The following is a 21,066-nucleotide window of genomic DNA, read 5'->3' on the forward strand; positions in this document are numbered from 1 at the left end:
ATGTCCTTCAACATGAAGATTATTGAGTTTAAAAATTATTTATTTATTTATTTATTTACTTGTCTTGAGAGAGAGAGAATGGGTGCCAGGGCCTCTAGCCACTGTAAACAAACTCCAGATGCATGTACCACCTTGTGCATCTATGGTTTACGTTGGTAATAGGGAAATGAACCTAGATCCTTAGGCTAAGTAGGCAAATGCTTAACCACTAAGCCATCTCCCCAGCCCTTCCTGGCATGTTTTGAAGACAATATAACTGTACTTTAATATTCTGCTAGTAAAAATTCAATTACATGGGCCTAGGGAGATGGTTCAGTACCCATGTTAATCCAGACAGACATTTGATTGCAGCAACAAGGGACTCAGGCACACACACACACACACACACACACACACACAGAGAGAGAGAGAGAGAGAGAGAGAGAGAGGGAGAGAGAGACAGAGAGGTAAGAATAGTTTTTAAAACATTATATTAAATTTTTACTTTTGAAAGATTTTAGAACATTTTTAATTAAACTAATGCCTTATAGTGATTCAACAAGTTCAGTTCTCAGGTTATCATTCTCTTGCCCATTTATTTTGCTGTTTCTTTTTCCAGTGTACTTTCATTCCAGTAAGGGGATCAAGAAGCAGCTTGCAAGGAAGTAGATGGTGTTGGAAACCAGTGGATAAAATTAGATCACCGATACTATCTACTTGTATGTTCAAGGCAAAACTTCAGGGTACTACGCTTACTCTGAAAAGAGGGATTTCACCGCCACCATAATGCTGACTTCTGTTATCAAATTATGTCCGTATGATATCACTGAGCAGTAAAACTAATACAAAATAAAAGTAAAAGGACACACTTTTTGCTGTAAAACAAAAGGCCCAAAACAAAATCAGCAGACCTGTTTTCATAACAGTATTTGACTAATACCTTTGTAATTAGGAGAAGATGTTCTTTCAAGAGAAGTAGCAACATCAGAGAGGCAGGAGCTAGGCAGAGTAGCACACGCCTTTAACCCCAGTGCTCCTGAGGCTGAGGAGGTGGGAGGATGGCTGTGAGATCAGGGCCAACCTGAGACTACATAGTGAATTCCAGGTCAGTCTGAGTTACAGTGAGACCCTACCTCAAGAGGGACAGAGAGAGAGAGAGAGAGAGAGAGAGAGGGAGAGAGAAGGAGGAGGAGGAGGAGGAGGAGGAGGAGGAGGAAGAAGAGGAGGAGGAAGAGGAGGAGAAAAGAAGAAGTATTATGTTTCTAACTGGTATAAGCTCAGGGGTTAGATTTCTCTTCCCTGTCCTGTGAACCACCTGATATCACAATTTGAACAAACAAGTTTAGAATTTGGGAGTATTCTTTCTTTTTTTTTTTTCTGTTTTCGTACATACTTGTACAGTTCTAATATATGCAAGCAGCTTATCGAAGCACTTTTCCTGATGCTTTTCTCCATCTGTCAGGAAATCCACAGAGTATGAGCCTATCTCTTTATTAGTGAGTGAATATGTAAGCATGTGCAAATCACAGTCTATGTATCTGGCACATAAACACTACATCATCATTTCCAGACATGCATTGTGTCCCCCATTTCCATAAGTATCTGCATTACACGGGGTGTCTTGGGGAGACACCACAGTCCCAAAGCACCATGACCAGTAGAGTTGTTCATTCCTACTGCTGTTCAGGAGTGTCTGTCACTGTGCAGAGCAAACATCCACACTGGAACACACTGCTCTGGGAAGCCCTCCTGCTTCTCCTGGCTTAGCACCATCAGCCCACTCTTCCTAATTAGGCTCTGGAGGATGTCCATGTCCCGAGTCACACTGCTGTCAGAGAGATCGAAGATACAGCCCTCCCGTGCCACATTGTCCTTCAGGATGATGACACCATTTTCCTTCAGTCCATCTCGGCACCGGGAAAGAAACGCAAGAAGGTCCTTATCAGTCAGGTACCCTATAAGCAGAGTCAAATTGGGGAGAAAATAGAAGGAGACAGTGGGGAGAGAGGGAGGTGAGTCGGAAAGAACACAAAGCCGAAAATCAGGAAATGACTGTTTGTGCCCTTAATTAGGTGAGTGCTTGAATTGTTAATGTCAGAGTCTTTGAAAATTTACATAAAAGACTACATATCCTCTCTTAGGGGACTTAACCCCTAGTCTTTAAGGTAGTTTTCATACTGCTTGGGGCCTCTACTTTATAGAAATAAGACTACTACCCATCCCAGCAGTTCCTCCATGTCCTCGCACCACCCACCTCCAATATCACTTTTGAGGTGTGCAAGCACACAAATAAAAATACAATTCACTGCTGTTGCATTGTCTGAAAAGGTTCAGTTCTACCAATAAACGAGGACTAAACATATTAGTCCAAAAGCACTCAGTCCATCCCTAATGGTGGGACTTGTAAGAGAATGTTAAGGGTGAAGCTTGGGGGTTCAGTTATTTGTAATTCTCATGACAACTAGGGCTGCAAACTTATCTAAGCACAGCTACCACTACATTGCCCCTGTGTCCTTATTATCTCCAGTGAGCATCTACCCTAAATGGAAAATGGGGAAGGACAGAGGCAACACCATGCAAGACTGACCAGAAACCCACTGAATCCAGATGACATCGTATCTCCCGAAGGGGGGTGTGAATTCCTGCAAGCTGTAACAGTGGTAGCTTTCAACTCTATCCTCCTTAACCTGCAGGTAGCTCTGGGCTTCAAGGAGAAAAGATTCCATCATGTCCACCAGCTCCACACTGTTGAAAACAGGCAATAAGACGTGCTTGCTGACCCTTCCTATCCCAGAACCGCAGTCCAAGGCACAGCCAGTTCCCGCTCTCCCTGGACCCTGTGGAAAGATACCTTGTGGGCCACTTCAAGTAAGGAGACTTACCCTGAGTCTTGTACACTACAATTACTTCTGTAAAATCAACTTCACTTGGGTCATTTTTATATAATAAGACATATGCTTAAGTATACAATACAGTGAGTTTATGCAAGTGCATATAGCTAAGTACCCACTTCTACAATCAAGATAAAAACTTTTGGCTACCCTTTCCAGAGATAGCCAGCTATCTAGTTCTATTTCACTTTTAAAAATATAGGTCCTTAATAAAAATTATAAACTAATATTTAAAAGATACCTTAGGTTTAATTAGTTAGAAATTCTAATGAGCCATTGCTAGCCCTATGAAATGCCATTATTTGGGTTAAGTCAGAGCTAAGTAGGTCTGCATCATGTGTTATTCATTTTTAACAATGAGGGGAAAGCTGAGCAGTGAGTCTTGATGAGTTTTAAAAATATTTTTAAACTTCATTTCATGAAACTGTTCTTTATTCATATTGATATGGCTGAAATTTTATTTTTCTCTAAACTGAATTTTGGGGCTCAGAATTTACCCTCCTTCTTCTGTGAATGGTAAATTTTGGGACCTGAGTTGAGGAGTGTTCATTGTGCCATTCTCTAGCCAGAATTATTTTTAAGTATTTTATTTATTTATTTATTTATTAGAGAGAGGAGAGACAGAAAAAGAGAATGGGCATGCCAGGGCCTCTAGCCACTGCAAACTCCAGATGCATGCACCATCATGTGCATCTAGCTTACATGGGATCTGGAAAATTGAACCTGGAACCGTAGGCTTTGCAGGAAAGCACCTAAACCACTAAGCCATCCCTCCTGCCTCCTGGCCAGAATTTTATTTTAAATCTCATCTATATGGATGCAGGGTAGATTCTACAGCATCCTTGTCTTCTTTAATGCTAAAAAGCATTCTTTTGTTTTTGTATTAGAAACTACACATTCACTGAAAAGAATTTTTAAAGTAAGTCTGTACACAAAATTAATAGGGAATAAGGGGTTTAGGAAGTGGCGGGGAATAGGAATAAATTAGCCAATGTAAACTTTCTCAAACTTGCTTCTATACAATTAAAAAAAGTTTTCTGATTTATGATGGCTAGCCAGTCTAAATTATTTGGTCATAATTGGGATGGCTGCAGAATAGGTTTTGTGCTAGGAATTACAGAAACAGGATACTTGAAATTACCAATCAAGATGTTAAGGAGAAAGTCAACCCTTGATTTCTCAGGAACTAAGGATAAAAACCATTTGGCTAAAGATCAAAGGCAAGTTCAAGAAGAAGGAAACATCAAAAAATCTGCTTTCCACTATATCCAGAAGGCTTCCCTTATGCTGGAAATGTACAATAGAGAACAAAACGTGAGACAATTACAGCTTCTCTTCAAATAGAATGAGGGCTATGGTGAGTGAGTGTTTATATGCAGCCTGCTCTTTACATCCACAATAATTACAATCATTAAACCTCCATGAGATGACACTGATTATTTCCACTCTGAAGGTCAGAAAACCCAAGTTTCTAATATTACACAGCTAATAGCAGAGCTAGAATTTGGACAGGAAGTGTCTGAATCCAAAGCTAATTCTATATCAGGAGTGCTACCTAGAGTGACAACTTTTATTCCCTTTGTGCTGGAGAGATGGCTTAGTGGTTAAAGTGCTTGCCTGTGAAGTCTAAGGACTCATGTTCAACTCTGCAGGTCCCACATAAACCAGACACACAATGATGCAAGAGTGCAAGGTCACACATGTGCACAAGGGGGTGAATGTGTCTGGAGTTTGATTACAGTGGCTGGAGACCCTGGAGTGCTAATCTTCTCTCTCTTTCTCTCTGTCTCTCTGTCTCTCTTTCTCTCTCCCTTTCTCTTGCATAAAAAATGGCAGCCTGTTGGGCTGGCCTCAAAAAAAAAAAAATAATAATTCAGGGATTTTGTTCAGACTCAACAGAAAAGAGATTTGTGATTGAGTAGTGACTTCAGCCTTGAGTACAGGAAAGGAAGTAGTACCACTTTGCCATATGCTTGTCATTTCTGCAAACACGATGGTGCCTCCTCATTCACGTATTGCAATGTAAACTTACACAATTCAGGAAAAAACTTGTAAAATGGCATAAAACCCAAATCTCCTAAGTAAATTCATAAACATGAAAGGGAAAAGCACAAGAAAGGTAAAATTACTTTAAGCTACCAGAAATTAACTTCAGTAGACATTTATATGCTCAATGAACAATTCTAACTTTAAATGTTTCAAGCAATTACATGGCTATGAGCACCTCTCTGAGTCATGTTGCTCTCATTATGACTGCAGCAAGTAGTTTTAGAAGTGGAGTTATGGAGTAACAAAGAGACCCAAAGATCTATGATACAGGACTTTAAGATGGTAATAACAGCTAATTTTTTTTCATTCAATGAAAAGATAAATACAAAGCTACTAAAGTAAGGCAGGGACATGCCCCCCTCAGCCATCCCATCACTCTCCCAGAAAGCCTTTAAGGATCTCAGCAAAACTCTAGTCTTTAATTTGCTGATATTTAATTCTCCTGCATTTGGGCACAAAGAAACAAAGGTCCAAGAAGGTGAAATACTAGAACTAGAACTCTCTGAAAGATTCTCACCCTGTAAATAGTATCTCTCACCAAATTAGACGTGTGATATTTGGTGACAAGCTATTAATTGAAACTGTTGTTGTTTATTAGCAGACCAGAGGTCTCTTCCAATCAAATGCCATGAACCTCCAGCCTCTCCTCACTTGCCTCCTTCTTATTCTGTCTCATCCTACGTGGTTGGCACTGCCTCCCATGTCCGGGCTCTGCTGTTCCTGCTGTCCATCACTCACATGCCACTCCTCAGAGAAGAGGTATTTAAGGAAAGATCTCAGCATCTGCTCTCAAACTCTTAGACACCATGACTACTGAAGCTGTACTGGGACTGAAATCTGATCCCCTTGAATACTGTGTGACTACAACTACATGCCTATGGTTTCAAAACAGGAAGTGTTTTGATTTCTATTTTAATTCATTTCGCTATCTTCAAATGCATGGGTTCATACAAAATAACAAAACACAATTAACTTCATTCTGTTTTGATGGTGTCTAAACATTTTCTTCTGCATGACACAATTTCAAGCTCATTCAATAAAGTTAAAAACTAGGATGTAAGAGCTTCATGCCACTATATAAAAGCCATAAATTATAACCACTAAGATCAAGGTGTTTTAGACATCAATATGAGAAGCAGAAAAAAACTGAATGCCAATCCTTTTGATGTACTGGTATTTTCCCTCTCTTGAAATCTAAAACTGGGTAAAGTTATCAGGTATGCTGTAAACATCATCTTGGTAGTGTGTGTGTGTGTGTGTGTGTGTGTGTGTGTGTGTGTGTACATGTGTGTGTGTCTCTGTTTGAGTCAGGATCTTACTCTATTCCAGACTGACTTGTAACTCACTCTGTAGCCCTGGCTGGCCTCAGACTCATGGTGATCCTCTACCTCAGCCTCCAAATGTTGGGATTTTAGACATGATCCAGCAGAACCAGCTCATTTGTATATTTGCTAAAGCAAATATATTTGCAACTAGATTAAACAGTTTTCCCACTGCTCCATGTCACTAAGTGTTGAAAGGAAAGCAAAACTTTAAATTAAACTATCTGCCTTTTCCCAGTTGACATAAAAATAAATCATGTCAGATACTCATATTCCCAACTCCTTGCTTCTTGACCTACATACTAATTTAGCAGATTATTAAGGTCAAAGTACTAAAATATCATTCCTTTAGAAAGACCATGTTTATACTTAGCTCAAGGTCCCAGCTTTACAATGAGCCTTGTCTACTCAGAAGGGCTCTTATATGTATTTGAAATGAGGAGCATGCCCCCTTTCCAACATAAATATGAAAGCATAAGACTGCTTCCTTTCCAGAGTCCATGGGTGTGCTCCTGGCTCTGTCTGACAGCATCCCTGTGGTCAGCTTGGCATTCCACATGGAGTGACAAGACAGCTGGATTACTAACTAAGCTTCTGAAATGCTTCAGGATCAAAGTTGACCTCACCGCGAGGCAAGCAGGAGGGATTGCTTGAGCCAGGATGGAGGAGAGTTGAGGTCTATGGTCATGAGGGAGGAAAACAAGTATGGACTTTTCTGCTTTGTGAGACAAATGGGAAAAATATGTACTGGTTGAGACCAAGAATTTGGTACAAGACAGACCTGGAAGGCTTATGTCTCAGTCTGCCTCTTACCAGTGAGCAACCTTGACAATTTACTTAGCCACTCTAAGCTTCACTTTCAACAACTGTTTAAAACAAGAGCTAATAATAGTACTTACCTTTAAGAAGTGTAAAGAGTAATTGAGTCAGTGCTCCTAAAATGCTTCGCAGGACTTGTAAACACCCATGGCTATCACCTCTAGATATTTTAGTGAGTTATGGCTTCAATTTATGTCAGACAAACATGATACCCTGGTAGATATCCCACCCTTTCCACATTTCTTTATTGTCAGGTTTGAGACTCAGGTACTACTGGGTGCTCCAGGGAGGTGGGGCATAAGAAAATTTTACCCCAGCAGCAGAAATTGTCTTCATGCCATGCTTCTGAATGAGTTGACAGCTTAACTCTGAAGCTTTGTCTGAATAAAATGGAATCCAAGTTTTAATCAAATGACTGTAATTAATTGAAATAAACTTTGCACACAATGTTACCTCCTAAGGACAACAAGTAGCTTCACGGTGTGGGTTTATTATTCTAACAACTAAATGAAGTTCTTTAAAATATAATATAAAACACCTTGTTATTGTCAGTAATAGCTATGGTTAGATTTATTGTACTCTTATTTTGTGTACTAAAGCTAGTATTGAACATTGGTTGTTCTTTATGATCTTCATGTTCTTCTGTGTCATTTTCTAGTCACAGATGAGAAAACTAAAGCTAAATGCATGTACTAAGCATGCCCAAAATTGCTTATGCAGTAGATAAAAGAACCATGATGAATTTACAACCCAAGATTTTAGCTCCTATATTTTACTTCCCTGTCTCAGTATATCCTGGAAGTCAGAACTGAGGTTCACACAAAACCAATAAAAGGATCACACTCTTACAAGTAAAAATATGACCCATATATATAAAATAAATTCTACTGTCCCTATTTTAAAGTGAACATTAGTATGCATTTTCTACTACATTTAATTTTATTATGGAAACTCAGTAAGTCAACTAATGATCCCTAAAGACATGATTTCTCAGCACTCTCTGGGTACCAGTTGTTTCTCTCTAAGACTCAAAAAAATGTCTTCTTGATACCAAAAATATCAAATACTTGATCAGTACTTCTAGTTGACCTTCACTTGAAATATGTAAGATTAACTGGTGCTATGATGGAGAAATGCCAAGTGGATTAGTGCATGGCTTTGATGAGGTCTATCTTTCCTGAGCACCTTAAACACAGGCAATCAGGCTGAACTCCTAGCTGAGCCACATGGCTCCAACAAAATGTGAGTGAGGACACAGAAACGGGTGAGTTCAATGCTTGCAAGGACTTTGCCCTATCATTAAGCTTCAGGTAAATAACTCACCCCAACAAACTTCCTGAGAAATTCACGAGAGGCCTGGATGTCTGGGTTGGAGAGTTCAATGAAATTTCCCATCATGCCTTCTTCGGTGGCTGGTACTTCTTGGTAGAAAAGTTTGGCTCTGGCATAGAACTGCATCTCACCATCGATGACTTGACTTGTTAAAGCATATAATTTCACTGCAAATGAAATATTACCAAGGGTTACTAGTACTTATAAGACAGAACAAGTTCAACCTTTTTATGTAGCAAATTTCTCCTTAAAATTCCGTGATTGTGCTGTGAAAGAAAAACACTGATTTGAAATCAGAAAAATGTATGAGTTCAGATTCAGTAGCTTGCACACTATATAGCATTGAGTTTCGGCTCAGTGGCTTGCATACTAAATAACATTGGGAAAACTTTAAACTGTGATATTTTTCAAGATCCTATCTATGAAACAGTCATATGGCATTTTCATAAATGAATAACTCTAGTTTAAGAAACATGACAACACTGTATCAAAAAACATCTAATATGGCTTAGCAGTTAAGCGCTTGCCTGAGAAGCCTAAGGACCCTGGTTCGAGGCTCAATTCCCCAAGACCCACGTTAGCCAGATGCACAAGGGGGTGCATGCGTCTGGAGTTCGTTTGCAGTGGCTGGAAGCCCTGGCGTGCCCCTTCTCTCTCTCTCTCTTTCTCTTTGTGTCTCTTTCTCTCTCTACCACACTCAAATAAATAAATAAAAATGAACAAAAAATTTAAAAAAAAACATCTAGTAGCATTTGCTATAGCAGCGTAAGTCATGTTGTCATTTCATAGTGAGTTTTATTTCTGCTTGTCAAATGTTTTATAGCAATTTTCTCATTGATCCTTAATTATCATTTCAGATAGAGGGCTATTTTTCACTTCCATTTAAAGCAGAACGCACATAGATAAGTCTTTTACCAGCAGTACAAATATGTACTTGAGCTACTCCTTTGGAAAAGAAAATAATAAAGAGAAGTGACACTCCTTGAGCAGCTAGTGTGTACCAGTGCAGTACCTCCTCATGCCACTTACAAATGCCAATTTAGAATTTCAGAAAACATGTGAGATGTTATTTTAAGACATCTATATACAGACACACATGTGTTCCAACTTCTGACCGGTGAAGAGAGTAAGTCTGAATATGTTTTATAAATCGCAGTTCATTCACGCAGTTATAAAATATTTTCGTTGGAGGAGCTCAAGAAGAAATGAGAGCAAAGGAGGGATCTCTAGTTCAAGATTAAAGGCTGAGTATCAGGGCTTGCCTTCTTTCCCTCTAGTCCACCCTGTGAATTCTTATAGGAGAGTAAACCCTTGACTATGAAGGAAATGAAAGGGGAATCACTGAAGGATCCATGATTTCAACAAATGTCAACAAAATTCTGGAAGAAAGCATGACATAAAGCTAAACAAGGACTGTAGAAATGACTCAGTAGTTAAGACACTTGTCTGCAAAGCTGGACGACCCGGTTCTATTACCCAGTTCCCACGTAAAGCAAGATACACAAGGGGGCACATGCATCTGGGTTTTGTTTGCAGAGGCTGGAGGCCCTGGTGTGCCCATCTTCTCGGTCTCTCTTCTCACCATCTCTCTTCTATCTCTCTCTGCTTGTAAATAAATAAATAAGCTAAACAATATACAAACTAATATACTTGTGGAAGAAGTTACATTACAGAGTTATAGACAATAGGGTGGTAAATGTAAGGAGGAGGATGAAGGCAAAGCAAATAATAAGTAAATAATAAATAAATAATAATCTAATAAAAAGTCTGTCTGGAGCTGGGGCGGTGACCCAGCACATAACAGCACTTGCTGCACAAGCATGAAGACCTGAGTTGGATCCCTAGTACCCATATATAAAGCCAAGAGTCACCAAGCATGCCTGTGACCCCAGTGCTGAGAAGGGTGGACACAGAAGGGTCACTGAGGCTTGCTGGTCATCCAATCTAACTAGAAAATGGTGACCCCCTAACTTCACTGAGAGACTGTCTCAAAGAACTAAGGTGGAAGAATCATAGAGGAGGACACCCTCTTCTGGCATCCACACATATGTGTACAGTGCAGGCATGTCTGCATACACATGCACATACATTGTGTGTGTGCATACATACTAAACCACACATGAAACACACTGAAAAGAAGGTTGTCCACAGAGCCACCAGTCGAGAGGACAAGTGTGCCCTCTGAAAAGCAGCAGGCAATGCAGCTGCAACTATAGGGGAAATTTGTCTCTTCTCAATAAATAAATAATAATGATTGGGGCTTGTACATTCTATTAGTTTGTCTTACAGAAAAGTTGATGTGCCTCCCATGCACACACTCATCAGAGTCTTAAGACGTCTGTCTGCACACGTGCAGGTTTCTGTAATCCTTTCTAGTTGGGGAAACAGAGGAAACCTAAAATCATTTACCTTGTCCTTTATTCCTAAATGTGGATAAGCAATGATCTCCAAATTCATGAGAGTAAAATATCAGCCTGAAAGAAAAAGATCGAAATAAATAATCAAAATTGACCCCAAGGGAAATAGAAAATAACTCAGGAAATGGATGAGAATTTAACCTAAAGGAAATCAGATAATCTTTTATCCTTGAAGATCTATAAGAATCAGAGCATGTGTCAAAGATAAGATTCTATGAAAAGACTATTTATAAATGAACAAGGGATCCTTAGATGTTAAAGTTGTCATTATGAAAACTTTGGAATATAACAGAATAAATTTACAAGGCAAACAAAAAGACAGATACAGTAAACAGAAGTAATTAAGAATAAATCTATAAAGTCTTAATCCCCACAAGGACAAACATCAAACCAATTAGAAAATCAATAAAGCAGAGGGAAGACAATTACTAAACAAATAACAAATTGAAATTTCTAGATATAAAAGATCATAAGATCCAACAAAAGTAAGAAATGTGGATTTTTTTTAAATCTAAATTTATCTACAACACTAAGAAACTTCAAAACACAAAGAGTAAGAAGACTCTAAGGTCAGTGTGAAGGGAAAAAGAATACCTTTAAAATAGTACTACCAGGTTTAGAAAATTTAAAAATATAGATATTTTTATAAATAAAAAGTTATTTGAATTTTAGATTAACAATGAATGATTTCTTAATATAAGTATTAACATGAATATCTCACACTGCATGGGACATAACTGTACTAAAATTAGGTGTTGGTTATGTTAAATTTAATTTAACTGAATACTTTTATATATATATATATATTTAAATTTTTTTGGTGTATTTTTATTTATTTATCTGAGAGCAACAGACAGAGAAAGAGGCAGAGAGAGAGAGAATGGGCGTGCCAGGACTTCCAGCCACTGCAGACAAATTCCAGATGCGTGTGCCCCCTTGTGCATCTGGCTAACGTGGGTCCTGGGGAATTGAGCCTCGAACTGGGGTCCTTAGGCTTCACAGGCAAGCGCTTAACCACTAAGCCATCTCTCCAGCCCATATATTTTTTTATTTATTTGAGAGAGAGAGAGACACAAAGAGAAAGAGTGAGCCCAAGCACTCCAAGGTGTGCAGCCACTGCAAACGAAGTGCAGATGCATGTGCCACTTTGTGCATCTGGCTCTATGTGGTCAGTAGGGAATCAAACCAAGACTATCCAGCTTTGTAAGCAACTGCATTTAACCACTAGGCAATCTCTCCAGCCCCCAAACTGAAATTGTATATATTATTTGGCAACATTATTTTCAAAGAAGTATAAATGGGCACATATCACAAATTCCATTAGCAATACTGCAAAGTAATGATGGACTACACTAAGGAAAATCACTTTGATGCTAAATTTAACACTCAGTGAACTGTAAGAGTATTTGCCTCCCATTGATTCCCTCTTCAGAAGTTGCTGGAAGCTATATGTTTCAGCCCAACGAGGGTTAAAATCAAGAAAAGGTGCATGAAGAAAAATGCTGGAATTCCAGTGGAAAGGAATCCCCACATGACAGCCATTTATCAGATCTGGAGCAAAACCATTTTATATTACAAGAGAAAATATAGGAGTGATTCCAGGCAATAGACAAAGTATCCAAGAAGAAAAGGTACATTAGTAATTGTCTTTAAAGTATGTTTTTATTCATAGCCACCAAATAGAAATATGGTTAAAGCCTCAAGGCAAAATATACAAGGACTTAAAAGTATTTTGATCACTGGATGAAGCAAACCAAAATGTAGCATAGTTTTGAGTGGTGAGAATTTGGGGGGAAAAATTTGTAGCCTCAACAAAGAACATTTTTCCTTTAGATGACCCCAGGATTGTGACATTGAACTACAGTATTGCTTGCCTCTAAATTCCATAACTACATACTCCCAAATTTCTATCTATTTCAATCAAATATATGTCATCAGACTATGACTCTGTGCTCTACATGGAGTGACACTGGCACTGTCCAACTTGTAAGCACTAAAGCCAATGTTTTGGATCCTGAATGATTATGAATTTGTTGGAAGAGTTTCAAGTTCCACATACATCACTTGCTAGAGACTAAGCAGTATATATACTCTATCTCCATACAGGTTAACTACTATACTATAATGTTAGTTTTTCAATACAAATATTTTTAAACTGTTGGTAAGTATATAGAAGCTCTTCAGCTATCTTACTCACAACCTGACTGCTGAAAAAGACAAAATGAAATTGAAGACAGTAGGAATCACAGACTTATCATGGAGACTATAGCATAGCAAGGGGGATTTAAGTAACACATCACTTAATGTACAACGAATGGTATACATCATACTTGTCATTAAGTTTTAGCATATGCCTGCAAGTAAAAATAACTAGGGAATTATTCCAGCTAGATCTTAGCCATGAAACTTTTTTCCTGGCTAGCCAAAAGTTAGGAATAAAACAATCTACATAATGTAAATCAAAGCCCCTGCATTGTTATTAATTATTTATGTAAGGTTGCGTGTTCTTATAGGAACATAGTAGTTTACTTACAGAAAAATGACATTTACTGTGTTTCTACCATCATTACTTAGCATGTACCAAATTAGTATATCTTTGTATTGTACTATGTTAGAAAGTTTAGTCTTAAATATTTGTATTTGATTTCAGAACACAGAGAGAGAGAGAGAGAGAGAGAGAGAGAGAAACAGAAAGAAAGAGAGAGAGAGAGAGACAGGTTGGATTTCTTTCCTACACTAAGCTCTTGAGAATGGCTGTGTCTCATTTTCTTCATAACCTCACTACTCACCATTATGCTTAATTCTCAGTAGTCCCTCTTTAAATGTTCATTGAACAAATAATTTTTATTCTTTGAATAGCATGTGAACTCAACAAAGTGGAGAGTGTTTGTTTATATAGGAAAGCTGATATCAGCACATGCAAGTTATACTTTTTTTTATAAAATCTGTCCTCCTAATTAGGCATTTACAAAAATATAAATGTTACTTATAATATATAAAACATCCCAGAAACATGCAAAATATTTATTTCTAATTGAATATATATTATATTACATATTTCATATCGTATATTGTTATAATCTTCTACAGAAGAAAAACAAAGAGGCAAGTGGAGAATGAAATTTCTCAAGTAACAAGCGATGACATAATTGGGATTTGATACTAGTTCCATTTAAATCCAAACTCATTGCTTATCCATCTTACATTCTGGACCTGAAAAATATGTTTGCTAAATAAGAAAGAAATTTATCTTTTCTCCACAAAAAGAGAAATATGACCTCGTAATTTTTTTCTAGATGACACAATGAGTTTTGTGGAAATGCAAGCCACAGTGATGAAATCGATTTCAAAAATGCTGGCAGATGAATTGTTGGTTTTGTGAAATTTACAAGTGCTTTACAGAAATGTTATTTATTCATTTGTTTATGTATTAATTAATTTATTTGCAAGGAGAGAGAGACAGAGACAAAATGAGGGTTCCAGGGCCTCTTACCACTGCAAATGAACTCCAGATGCATACACCACTTTATGTATCTGGCTTGCTGTGCATATTGGAGAATCAAACCCAGCCTGTCAGGTTTTGCAAGTAAGTGTCTGAACCACTGAACTATCTCTCAAGCCCCAGAATTTTTTTTTTATTGCTTCTGTCTGCTAACTGTGGTAGCAAATGGGAAGCCATTCCTCTGGATTTATTCCCAAAAGACTGATTCTTCTAGAAAGGGATCAATGGTGAAGGGTAGCAATACTTAGCAAATTATTCCTGTATGCCAGGTATTTTCATATTATCTCTTTATATTATCTTGCTTAATCCTGTAAAATTTATTCTTAGGCTTCTACAAGACTTGGCCTATAGTAACTGTTTTATAGATAAGTAATAAGAGAATAAGGAAGATGGTAACTTGTTCAGTGTCACCTAGAAAACAAGTATTACAGCAGATCATAAGACAATCCTACTCAAATAAAAAGCTTTGGTCTTTCTGATAAACTGTCTAGAACCATTTCTGAATAACAACACTCAAGAGTAAAAAGAAAAAAATCCTCAATAAAACAGTTAACAGATAGTTTTGGCTTTTATACATTGAGAACTGTGCATAATGTTACAATTATTGGTAGTTAACTTATGTGATCATCTCCAATTGAACCATGTACATGTCTCTTTAAGCACTAATAAACAACCTAGATATTTACACTGACTGTTCTCCTGTTCTTTCTATTTGTTCCCAAACAGCTACCTTTAGAAATAGCTTAGCTCTAAGCTTCCAAATTAACTCTGGGCTGGTAAAATCAAATCAAATCAAATCAACCTACTCACTATACTACCATACCTTGATCTCCACAGAAAGCCAAGACACCTCAGAGGCTGTGATTCATATTCCTACTAAATTAAAAATTATGTGTGGAAAACCTTACATTAACCTAGTTTTATTCACACTGGAAAGAAGAAGGACATAATGTTTTCAGAACAGTCAAGTGGAGGCTGGAGAGATTGCTTAGTGGTTAAGGCACATGACTGCAAAGCCTAAGGATCCAGGTTCAATTCTCCAGGTCCCACATGGAGGTGCCTGCATCTGGAGTTCATTTGCAGTGGTTGGAAGCCCATTCTCACTCTCTTCCTGTCCCCCTCTCTCTCTGTCTCTAATAAATAAGTAAAGTAAATTTAAAATAAGAACAGTCAAGCGTGAGAATGCCAGGGTTCTAATTCTGATCCACACACTACCACAAGACCTAGGAAGAATAATTTACCTTCTTTGTGCATCCATTACATGGATACAAGATGAAGAAAATAAGAAGAAAAAGAAAATAAGAATGGAAAATCTTGAGGATGAACGAGATACATAATGTAAAATACTGCCTGGCGTGCTGATGCATGCCTTTAATCCCAGCACTCAGGAGGAAGAGGTAGTAGGATCCCCATGAGTTCAAGGCCACCCTGAGACTACATAGTGAACTCCAGGTCAGCCTGAACTAGAGTGAGATCCTACCTCAAAAAATAAAAGGCTGGAGAGATGGCTTAGCGGTTAAGCGCTTGCCTGTGAAGCCTAAGGACCCCGGTTCGAGGCTCAGTTCCCCAGGTCCCACGTTAGCCAGATGCACAAGGGGGCGCACGTGTCTGGAGTTTGTTTGCAGAGGCTGGAAGCCCTGGCATGCCCATTCTCCCTCTTCCTCTATCTGTCTTTCTCTCTGTGTCTGTCGCTCTCAAATAAATAAATAAAATAAATTTTTAAAAATAAAGTTAAATACTGACATAGTGATAAGCTTATTTTCTTTTTTTCCAGAAAATCTGTTATGGTAAAACAGCATCGATAAATCTTCCATTGGAGGCCTTAGCTATACATGTCCCTACTGCTCCATAAATCACAGGAGCAAGTCAGCACACTTCTCAATGACCAAATGTCACTACATAGTGTGCTGGAGTGAGACTGACGGCCCAACACAGGCAGTTGGAGGAAGGAGGAAAAGACAGAGTCAAAGAGACTGGTTAGCCACAAATCTTTCTATAATTACCCCAAACAACTAACTCTCTGTGCAGACTCTACAGGAAGGGATCCCCAAGTTTTTTTGAAAGAAGGGTTTTATTTTCATTTTCATGAAGTCTTGAAATCATCAAGGGCGGGAGAAGCTTAAATTCTAAAACACCTCAGTGAGTCTGGGAGGAAGCATCTATCCTGGTAAGTTTTATTTCAATCCTAAAACCATAATATCCGCTATAGCCTGAAAAGTCTCATTCAGTGAATTAAGTTCATTGTCCTTGGTAATTCCTGCTCTACAACATGCTAAATAGTGACTTTAGGAGAGGTCTGGCTCAGGGGAAGGAAGGGGAAAGCTAACACATTTGAAAACTAATGACTTTTATAGGTATACTGTATTTAATCCTTCAAACACCCCTGCTACACTTTTGAGTAAAATAATGTTCAGAGCTGTTAGTAAGTTGCAGAGCCCAATTTGTTAGTAGTATAAGACAGTAACACTTGAATAATAATAATTCCACAAATGCCTCTTGTATTGAATATGATTGGGTTGACTGGAAAGAAGTATTTTATGCATCCAGCTCTAAAATGCAGTGATTTTTCCACATAGCAAAACATTTAATGACCAATTATACATGTGTTCCTTTTACATTGCCCGTAACCTTATATTTCTGTGAAATTAACTCTAAATCACAGAGGTGCAATATATGTCATTTGGGGATAAAGCATTTAAAGTTAATAGACAAGCTTTTAGATGCTCTTTTCCTTTGTCTTGGTGACTAGTGACAGCTAAGTGGTGGAGATGCTCACATCTCAGATCCCTGCACACCTATGTGGAATATTGCTTTTCCATCACAATAATGCACAGTGAATATGATGTAGTAAGAACAGAAGTGTGTGTGCAGCCATTGAGATTAATGAGTTCATTGTAGCATAACTTAGCACGTGCCAACTAATATAATCCTCAATTTATGTCATTAAGCTGGTATTGTGGATGGGGCTATTTCAGGGATTGTCAGGGAAAAGTATGATCAAGACTGAATTATCAGGATAGAGAAAATAAGCAATGTTCACTATGGAAAACTGGCTATAACTCAATAAAATAAAATCACCTTTGACTTGAAGTAGAGGAATAGTTTTCCACTTGTACCTCTAAAGGTTACAGATGCTCAAAAGCCATTGGTGGAGTGAAGACGAAAATGACACTGACTCTAATTCTGAGCATAAATGTTTCATTTTTCTTTTGTTTTACTTTGGATTCCATGGATTTGTCAAATATTTGTCAAAATAGCAATTTTTTAAGATTCCAAATCAACAAACCATCAACACATACATAAAAGAGAAAACATATAAATCAAAGGTGCTATAAAATCAAAATGATTATATACACTAAAAATAGATAAGGATTTAATATATTATAGTCTGCTTGTCCCAATTAAAGTTTCATAAGATTTTCAGAAGAGGGGGTTTCATCCTTAACTCAGGTCTAACTACTTTCAGAAATGTGTCCTTTGTCTCTCTCTAGTGATTAGTTTGAAAGCATGGCAGTCACTTGCCACTAGTGAATCTCTTCTCAGTAGTTACAGTCAATAGCTTTCTCTAGTCTAAACCACCATTGCTATCAATAGCTCTTAAGTGTGTCCCTAAAACCGTCTACCAAAAATCAGTGTTTTTCCAAAGTATGAAGCCATCAGGATGTTATCTCCTTCCCATTGAACTAATCTCATTTGTTTTCACCTAGCTATAAAGGAGGAACATTTTATATCCTATTGGAAGGTATCATGGACTTCAGTTCTTGCTTTGGTGTTATTTTCCCTAGATTAGATGGACACATTCCCTTAATTTTTTTCCTTCATTTTAAAAAACAAAACATAATTGAAGGGAGGAGTTGTGGAAGTGGAAGGAGAAAATATGACAGTAATATATAGTGTGGCAATGAGACTCAAAATCATAGATAAGAAAACATTTCACAGGAAAGCTAAAAATATGAGACAAAGGTATTCATTGGCCTGTAAAGATCCTTTAGAAATAACTAAAAAATGAGGCTATAATGTGCTGATAATATCTAGTTTCTTGAATGCAATACAATGAACTAGGTAGCCCTTTCTACAGCTGGAAACTTTGGCCACCCCAAGTGAACAGTGGGGCTATCAGACAACCTTAAGCAAATAGGTTGGGATGAAAACACAGCAACCCTGATTTTACTGAGAGAAAATATAATTCAGAGAATTGGAGGGAAGAGTGTTTCACCCTGAAATGATTAGTTGTTTCCTATTCGGTGCTACTTGCAGAATTGAGAAGAGTTGGATAGACAAACCCCATCAGCTTTGTATTGTTCTACTGCCCAGTTTGCTGAAAACTAAAGGAAACAGCAAAAACAGAGACATACTATTACTCCAGGATTTTTTCCCTTGATATCCAAAAAAAAAAAAAAATCTAAAATCAGCTTCCTTTATGCTAAGAGAGGAACACACATGCACACAGACACACGCACACATGCACACACATGCACACGCCCACACCAAGCACATATGACAAATATCAAATATATTCTTCAAGATTCTAAAAATGGGTTTCTAGAAGCCTAATACTCAAGCAGCTGAGAAGCAAATCAATGCGCCTATGAGTGCATGGTAATCCCAAAATAGAGTTGTGTCCTGCAAGCAGTACTTGATCTTTCACTCTACATATAAGAATGCCATTGAAACATTTCCGCACTAACACTGGTTGTAGAATCTTTTTTGGCTGAAAAGCACTCTTGTTCTAACTTTGCTTCCTGGTGTCCCACAACCTCATACACTCCCTTTGCTCTTTTGCCCCTTATCTAGCAGCTCTGACTCACTTACCCAGGGGGATTTTTTCCAGCAGGTAGAGATAGCTCTGAAAGAAGTCATTGCGAATGGCTTTGTGAAGGATAAAGGACATGCTATGTCGACAGAGTTCATCATCGGTCTTCTGCCAGCGGGATCTAAAGGCAAAATGTGCTCCCAGGTGGGCCATGCTGCAGGGGAACAATAATTATTCCTGCAGAGAAAGAGAGCTTGTCTGGCTGTTTCTTTGAATTAGTCTTCTCTTCCTCAAAGAACTTGACACTGTCATTTTAAACCAGTTCCCTGTCCATCTATAACAGGAGAGGCTATCATAGGGTGTAGGGGGAAGGGCAGCAGACATGGGGAGGTCAGGCTCTTGGCACATCCACCCAAAGTCTGATTGCTTGTGCGACACCACTCCAAGCCAGCAGGTGCTAAAAGTCAAGATGGAAACAGGCTGAGTGAAATCCTACTTCATCCAGGACAAAGCACGCTTCGCTGCTGCTTCAGACAGGCTCAAGCACAGCCTGCTAACACCCTGAATACTTGCCTTAATTTGATTCTGAAATTGGAAGAGCCCAATTTCCATTTCAAAGAGTTGTGAATATTTTGCAGGAGATCCTGTTCCCTGATTTCCATCACTGTTGGAACACTGAATCCTCAAGTTACAAGGACCCTTCAAAGTCATCTTAGCCACTCACATTCCTTTCATCAGTACAATTTTTCCCAAATCATTTCATAGAGATGGATATGTGTTTCCCATTTTTAAACCTCTTCAAGAGAGGCAATTATTTGAAAACCTGTTTTGATGTTGAATACCCTTCTCTATCAGCAAGCTCTTTTTCTCTAGCTGGCTCTAAACAATGCCTGTTCATGGAAGCCTGTTTATTCCTCTCTGCTTGCTGTGGACATGATTTTGTTCCTGAGTATATTTGTGTTTTGTACTATGTATCTTCTTGTTGTGCCTGTAGCTCCACTCCGTACTAACTATGTGTCATGACGTGTTACCTATAGTGACTACATCAATGAGCTCCATTACCCTGTGGCCAATACTTGGATTCACCCAATAGATAGGACAAGAATGAAGTCAAGGTACTTATTCCCTGGGCACCTCCCATATGCAGACGTCATAGGTTGACTATTCTCAGGAAAATATTTTCCCCTTGCTCTGATGATTTCTCCTTTGCCTCCCTGCTTGAAATTGAGGGTAGTAATATGCCAAGCTGTTTAAAGCCCTAGCCCTTACAATTTCTCTCTATTTGCCTATGTCTTTATAACTAGTCCCTTGCTAAACAAGATCAGGTCCCCCACTTGTGAAGGGTAGCTGTTCGCTGCAGGCAACATAGCTAATTTTACTCTCCAAATGTTCCTAACAGGAAAACCCATATGAGCTCCATGCACTATTGGCCCTGTCCTCGTGTGCACCCACGTACCAATGCACACATTTTTAAATAGGCAGCTTCTAAGAGGGTTCCTTCTTAGTCCCTTCAAGATGGTGTAACATCACAACAGAATCAAGGGCTTAAACAGCAAACATTTACTTCTCACAATTCTGGAGTTTGGGAAGCCCAAGATCGAGTTTCTTACAGACCCCGGGCCTACCGCAAGGTCTCTTCTTGTTTTCAGATGGACCTCTTCTCATTGTATTCTCAAGTGGCAGAGATCAGAGAGTGAGCCAGCTTTTGTGTCTCCTTTCAGAAGGAAAGTATTCCCATTCAGAAGGGCTTTACCTCATCTCCTGATCGCATCTCAAGGCATTACATCACCTTGGAGATTAGATGGTCAACATAAGATTTGAAATGATATAAATATTCAGTCCATAATTGTACCTCATAAAAACCCTCTCCACCTCCTTATTCATGCTTTTCTTCCTTCTCTTTTCTTGAATGTAGGCTAATTTCTTAAGAATAATAAACTACAAAAGTTATGGGATGTCACTTGTATCATGACATCATAAAAGGACCATCTTGAGCAGCTTG

General features: G+C 38.4%; 1 protein-coding gene across 1 annotated transcript; it reads right to left on the reverse strand.

The window, feature by feature from the left end:
• Positions 1–1,337: 1,337 nt before the first annotated feature.
• Ntmt2 (N-terminal Xaa-Pro-Lys N-methyltransferase 2) lies at positions 1,338–19,277 on the reverse strand. Its single transcript, XM_004658797.2, has 4 exons — positions 19,124–19,277; positions 8,384–8,559; positions 2,567–2,816; positions 1,338–1,934 (listed from the first exon to the last, which is right to left on the reverse strand). Exons 1-4 carry the CDS (start codon positions 19,275–19,277, stop codon positions 1,663–1,665), a joined length of 852 nt encoding a protein of 283 aa, XP_004658854.2. The 3' UTR covers positions 1,338–1,662.
• Positions 19,278–21,066: the final 1,789 nt, after the last annotated feature.

This window comes from Jaculus jaculus, chromosome 1 (genome assembly GCF_020740685.1).
Source record: "Jaculus jaculus isolate mJacJac1 chromosome 1, mJacJac1.mat.Y.cur, whole genome shotgun sequence".
NCBI classification, from domain to species: domain Eukaryota; kingdom Metazoa; phylum Chordata; class Mammalia; order Rodentia; family Dipodidae; genus Jaculus; species Jaculus jaculus.

Excerpts from the sequence above, each read along its gene's own strand:
- Ntmt2 (XM_004658797.2), bottom strand. The coding sequence starts at position 19,277 with ATGGCCCACCTGGGAGCACATTTTGCCTTTAGATCCCGCTGGCAGAAG. Across the intron at positions 2,817-8,383 it reads TTCTCAGGAAGTTTGTTGGG|GGTCCAGGGAGAGCGGGAAC; the intron begins GTGAGTTATTTA and ends ATCTTTCCACAG. Across the intron at positions 1,935-2,566 it reads CTGGATTCAGTGGGTTTCTG|GGTACCTGACTGATAAGGAC; the intron begins GTCAGTCTTGCA and ends CTCTGCTTATAG.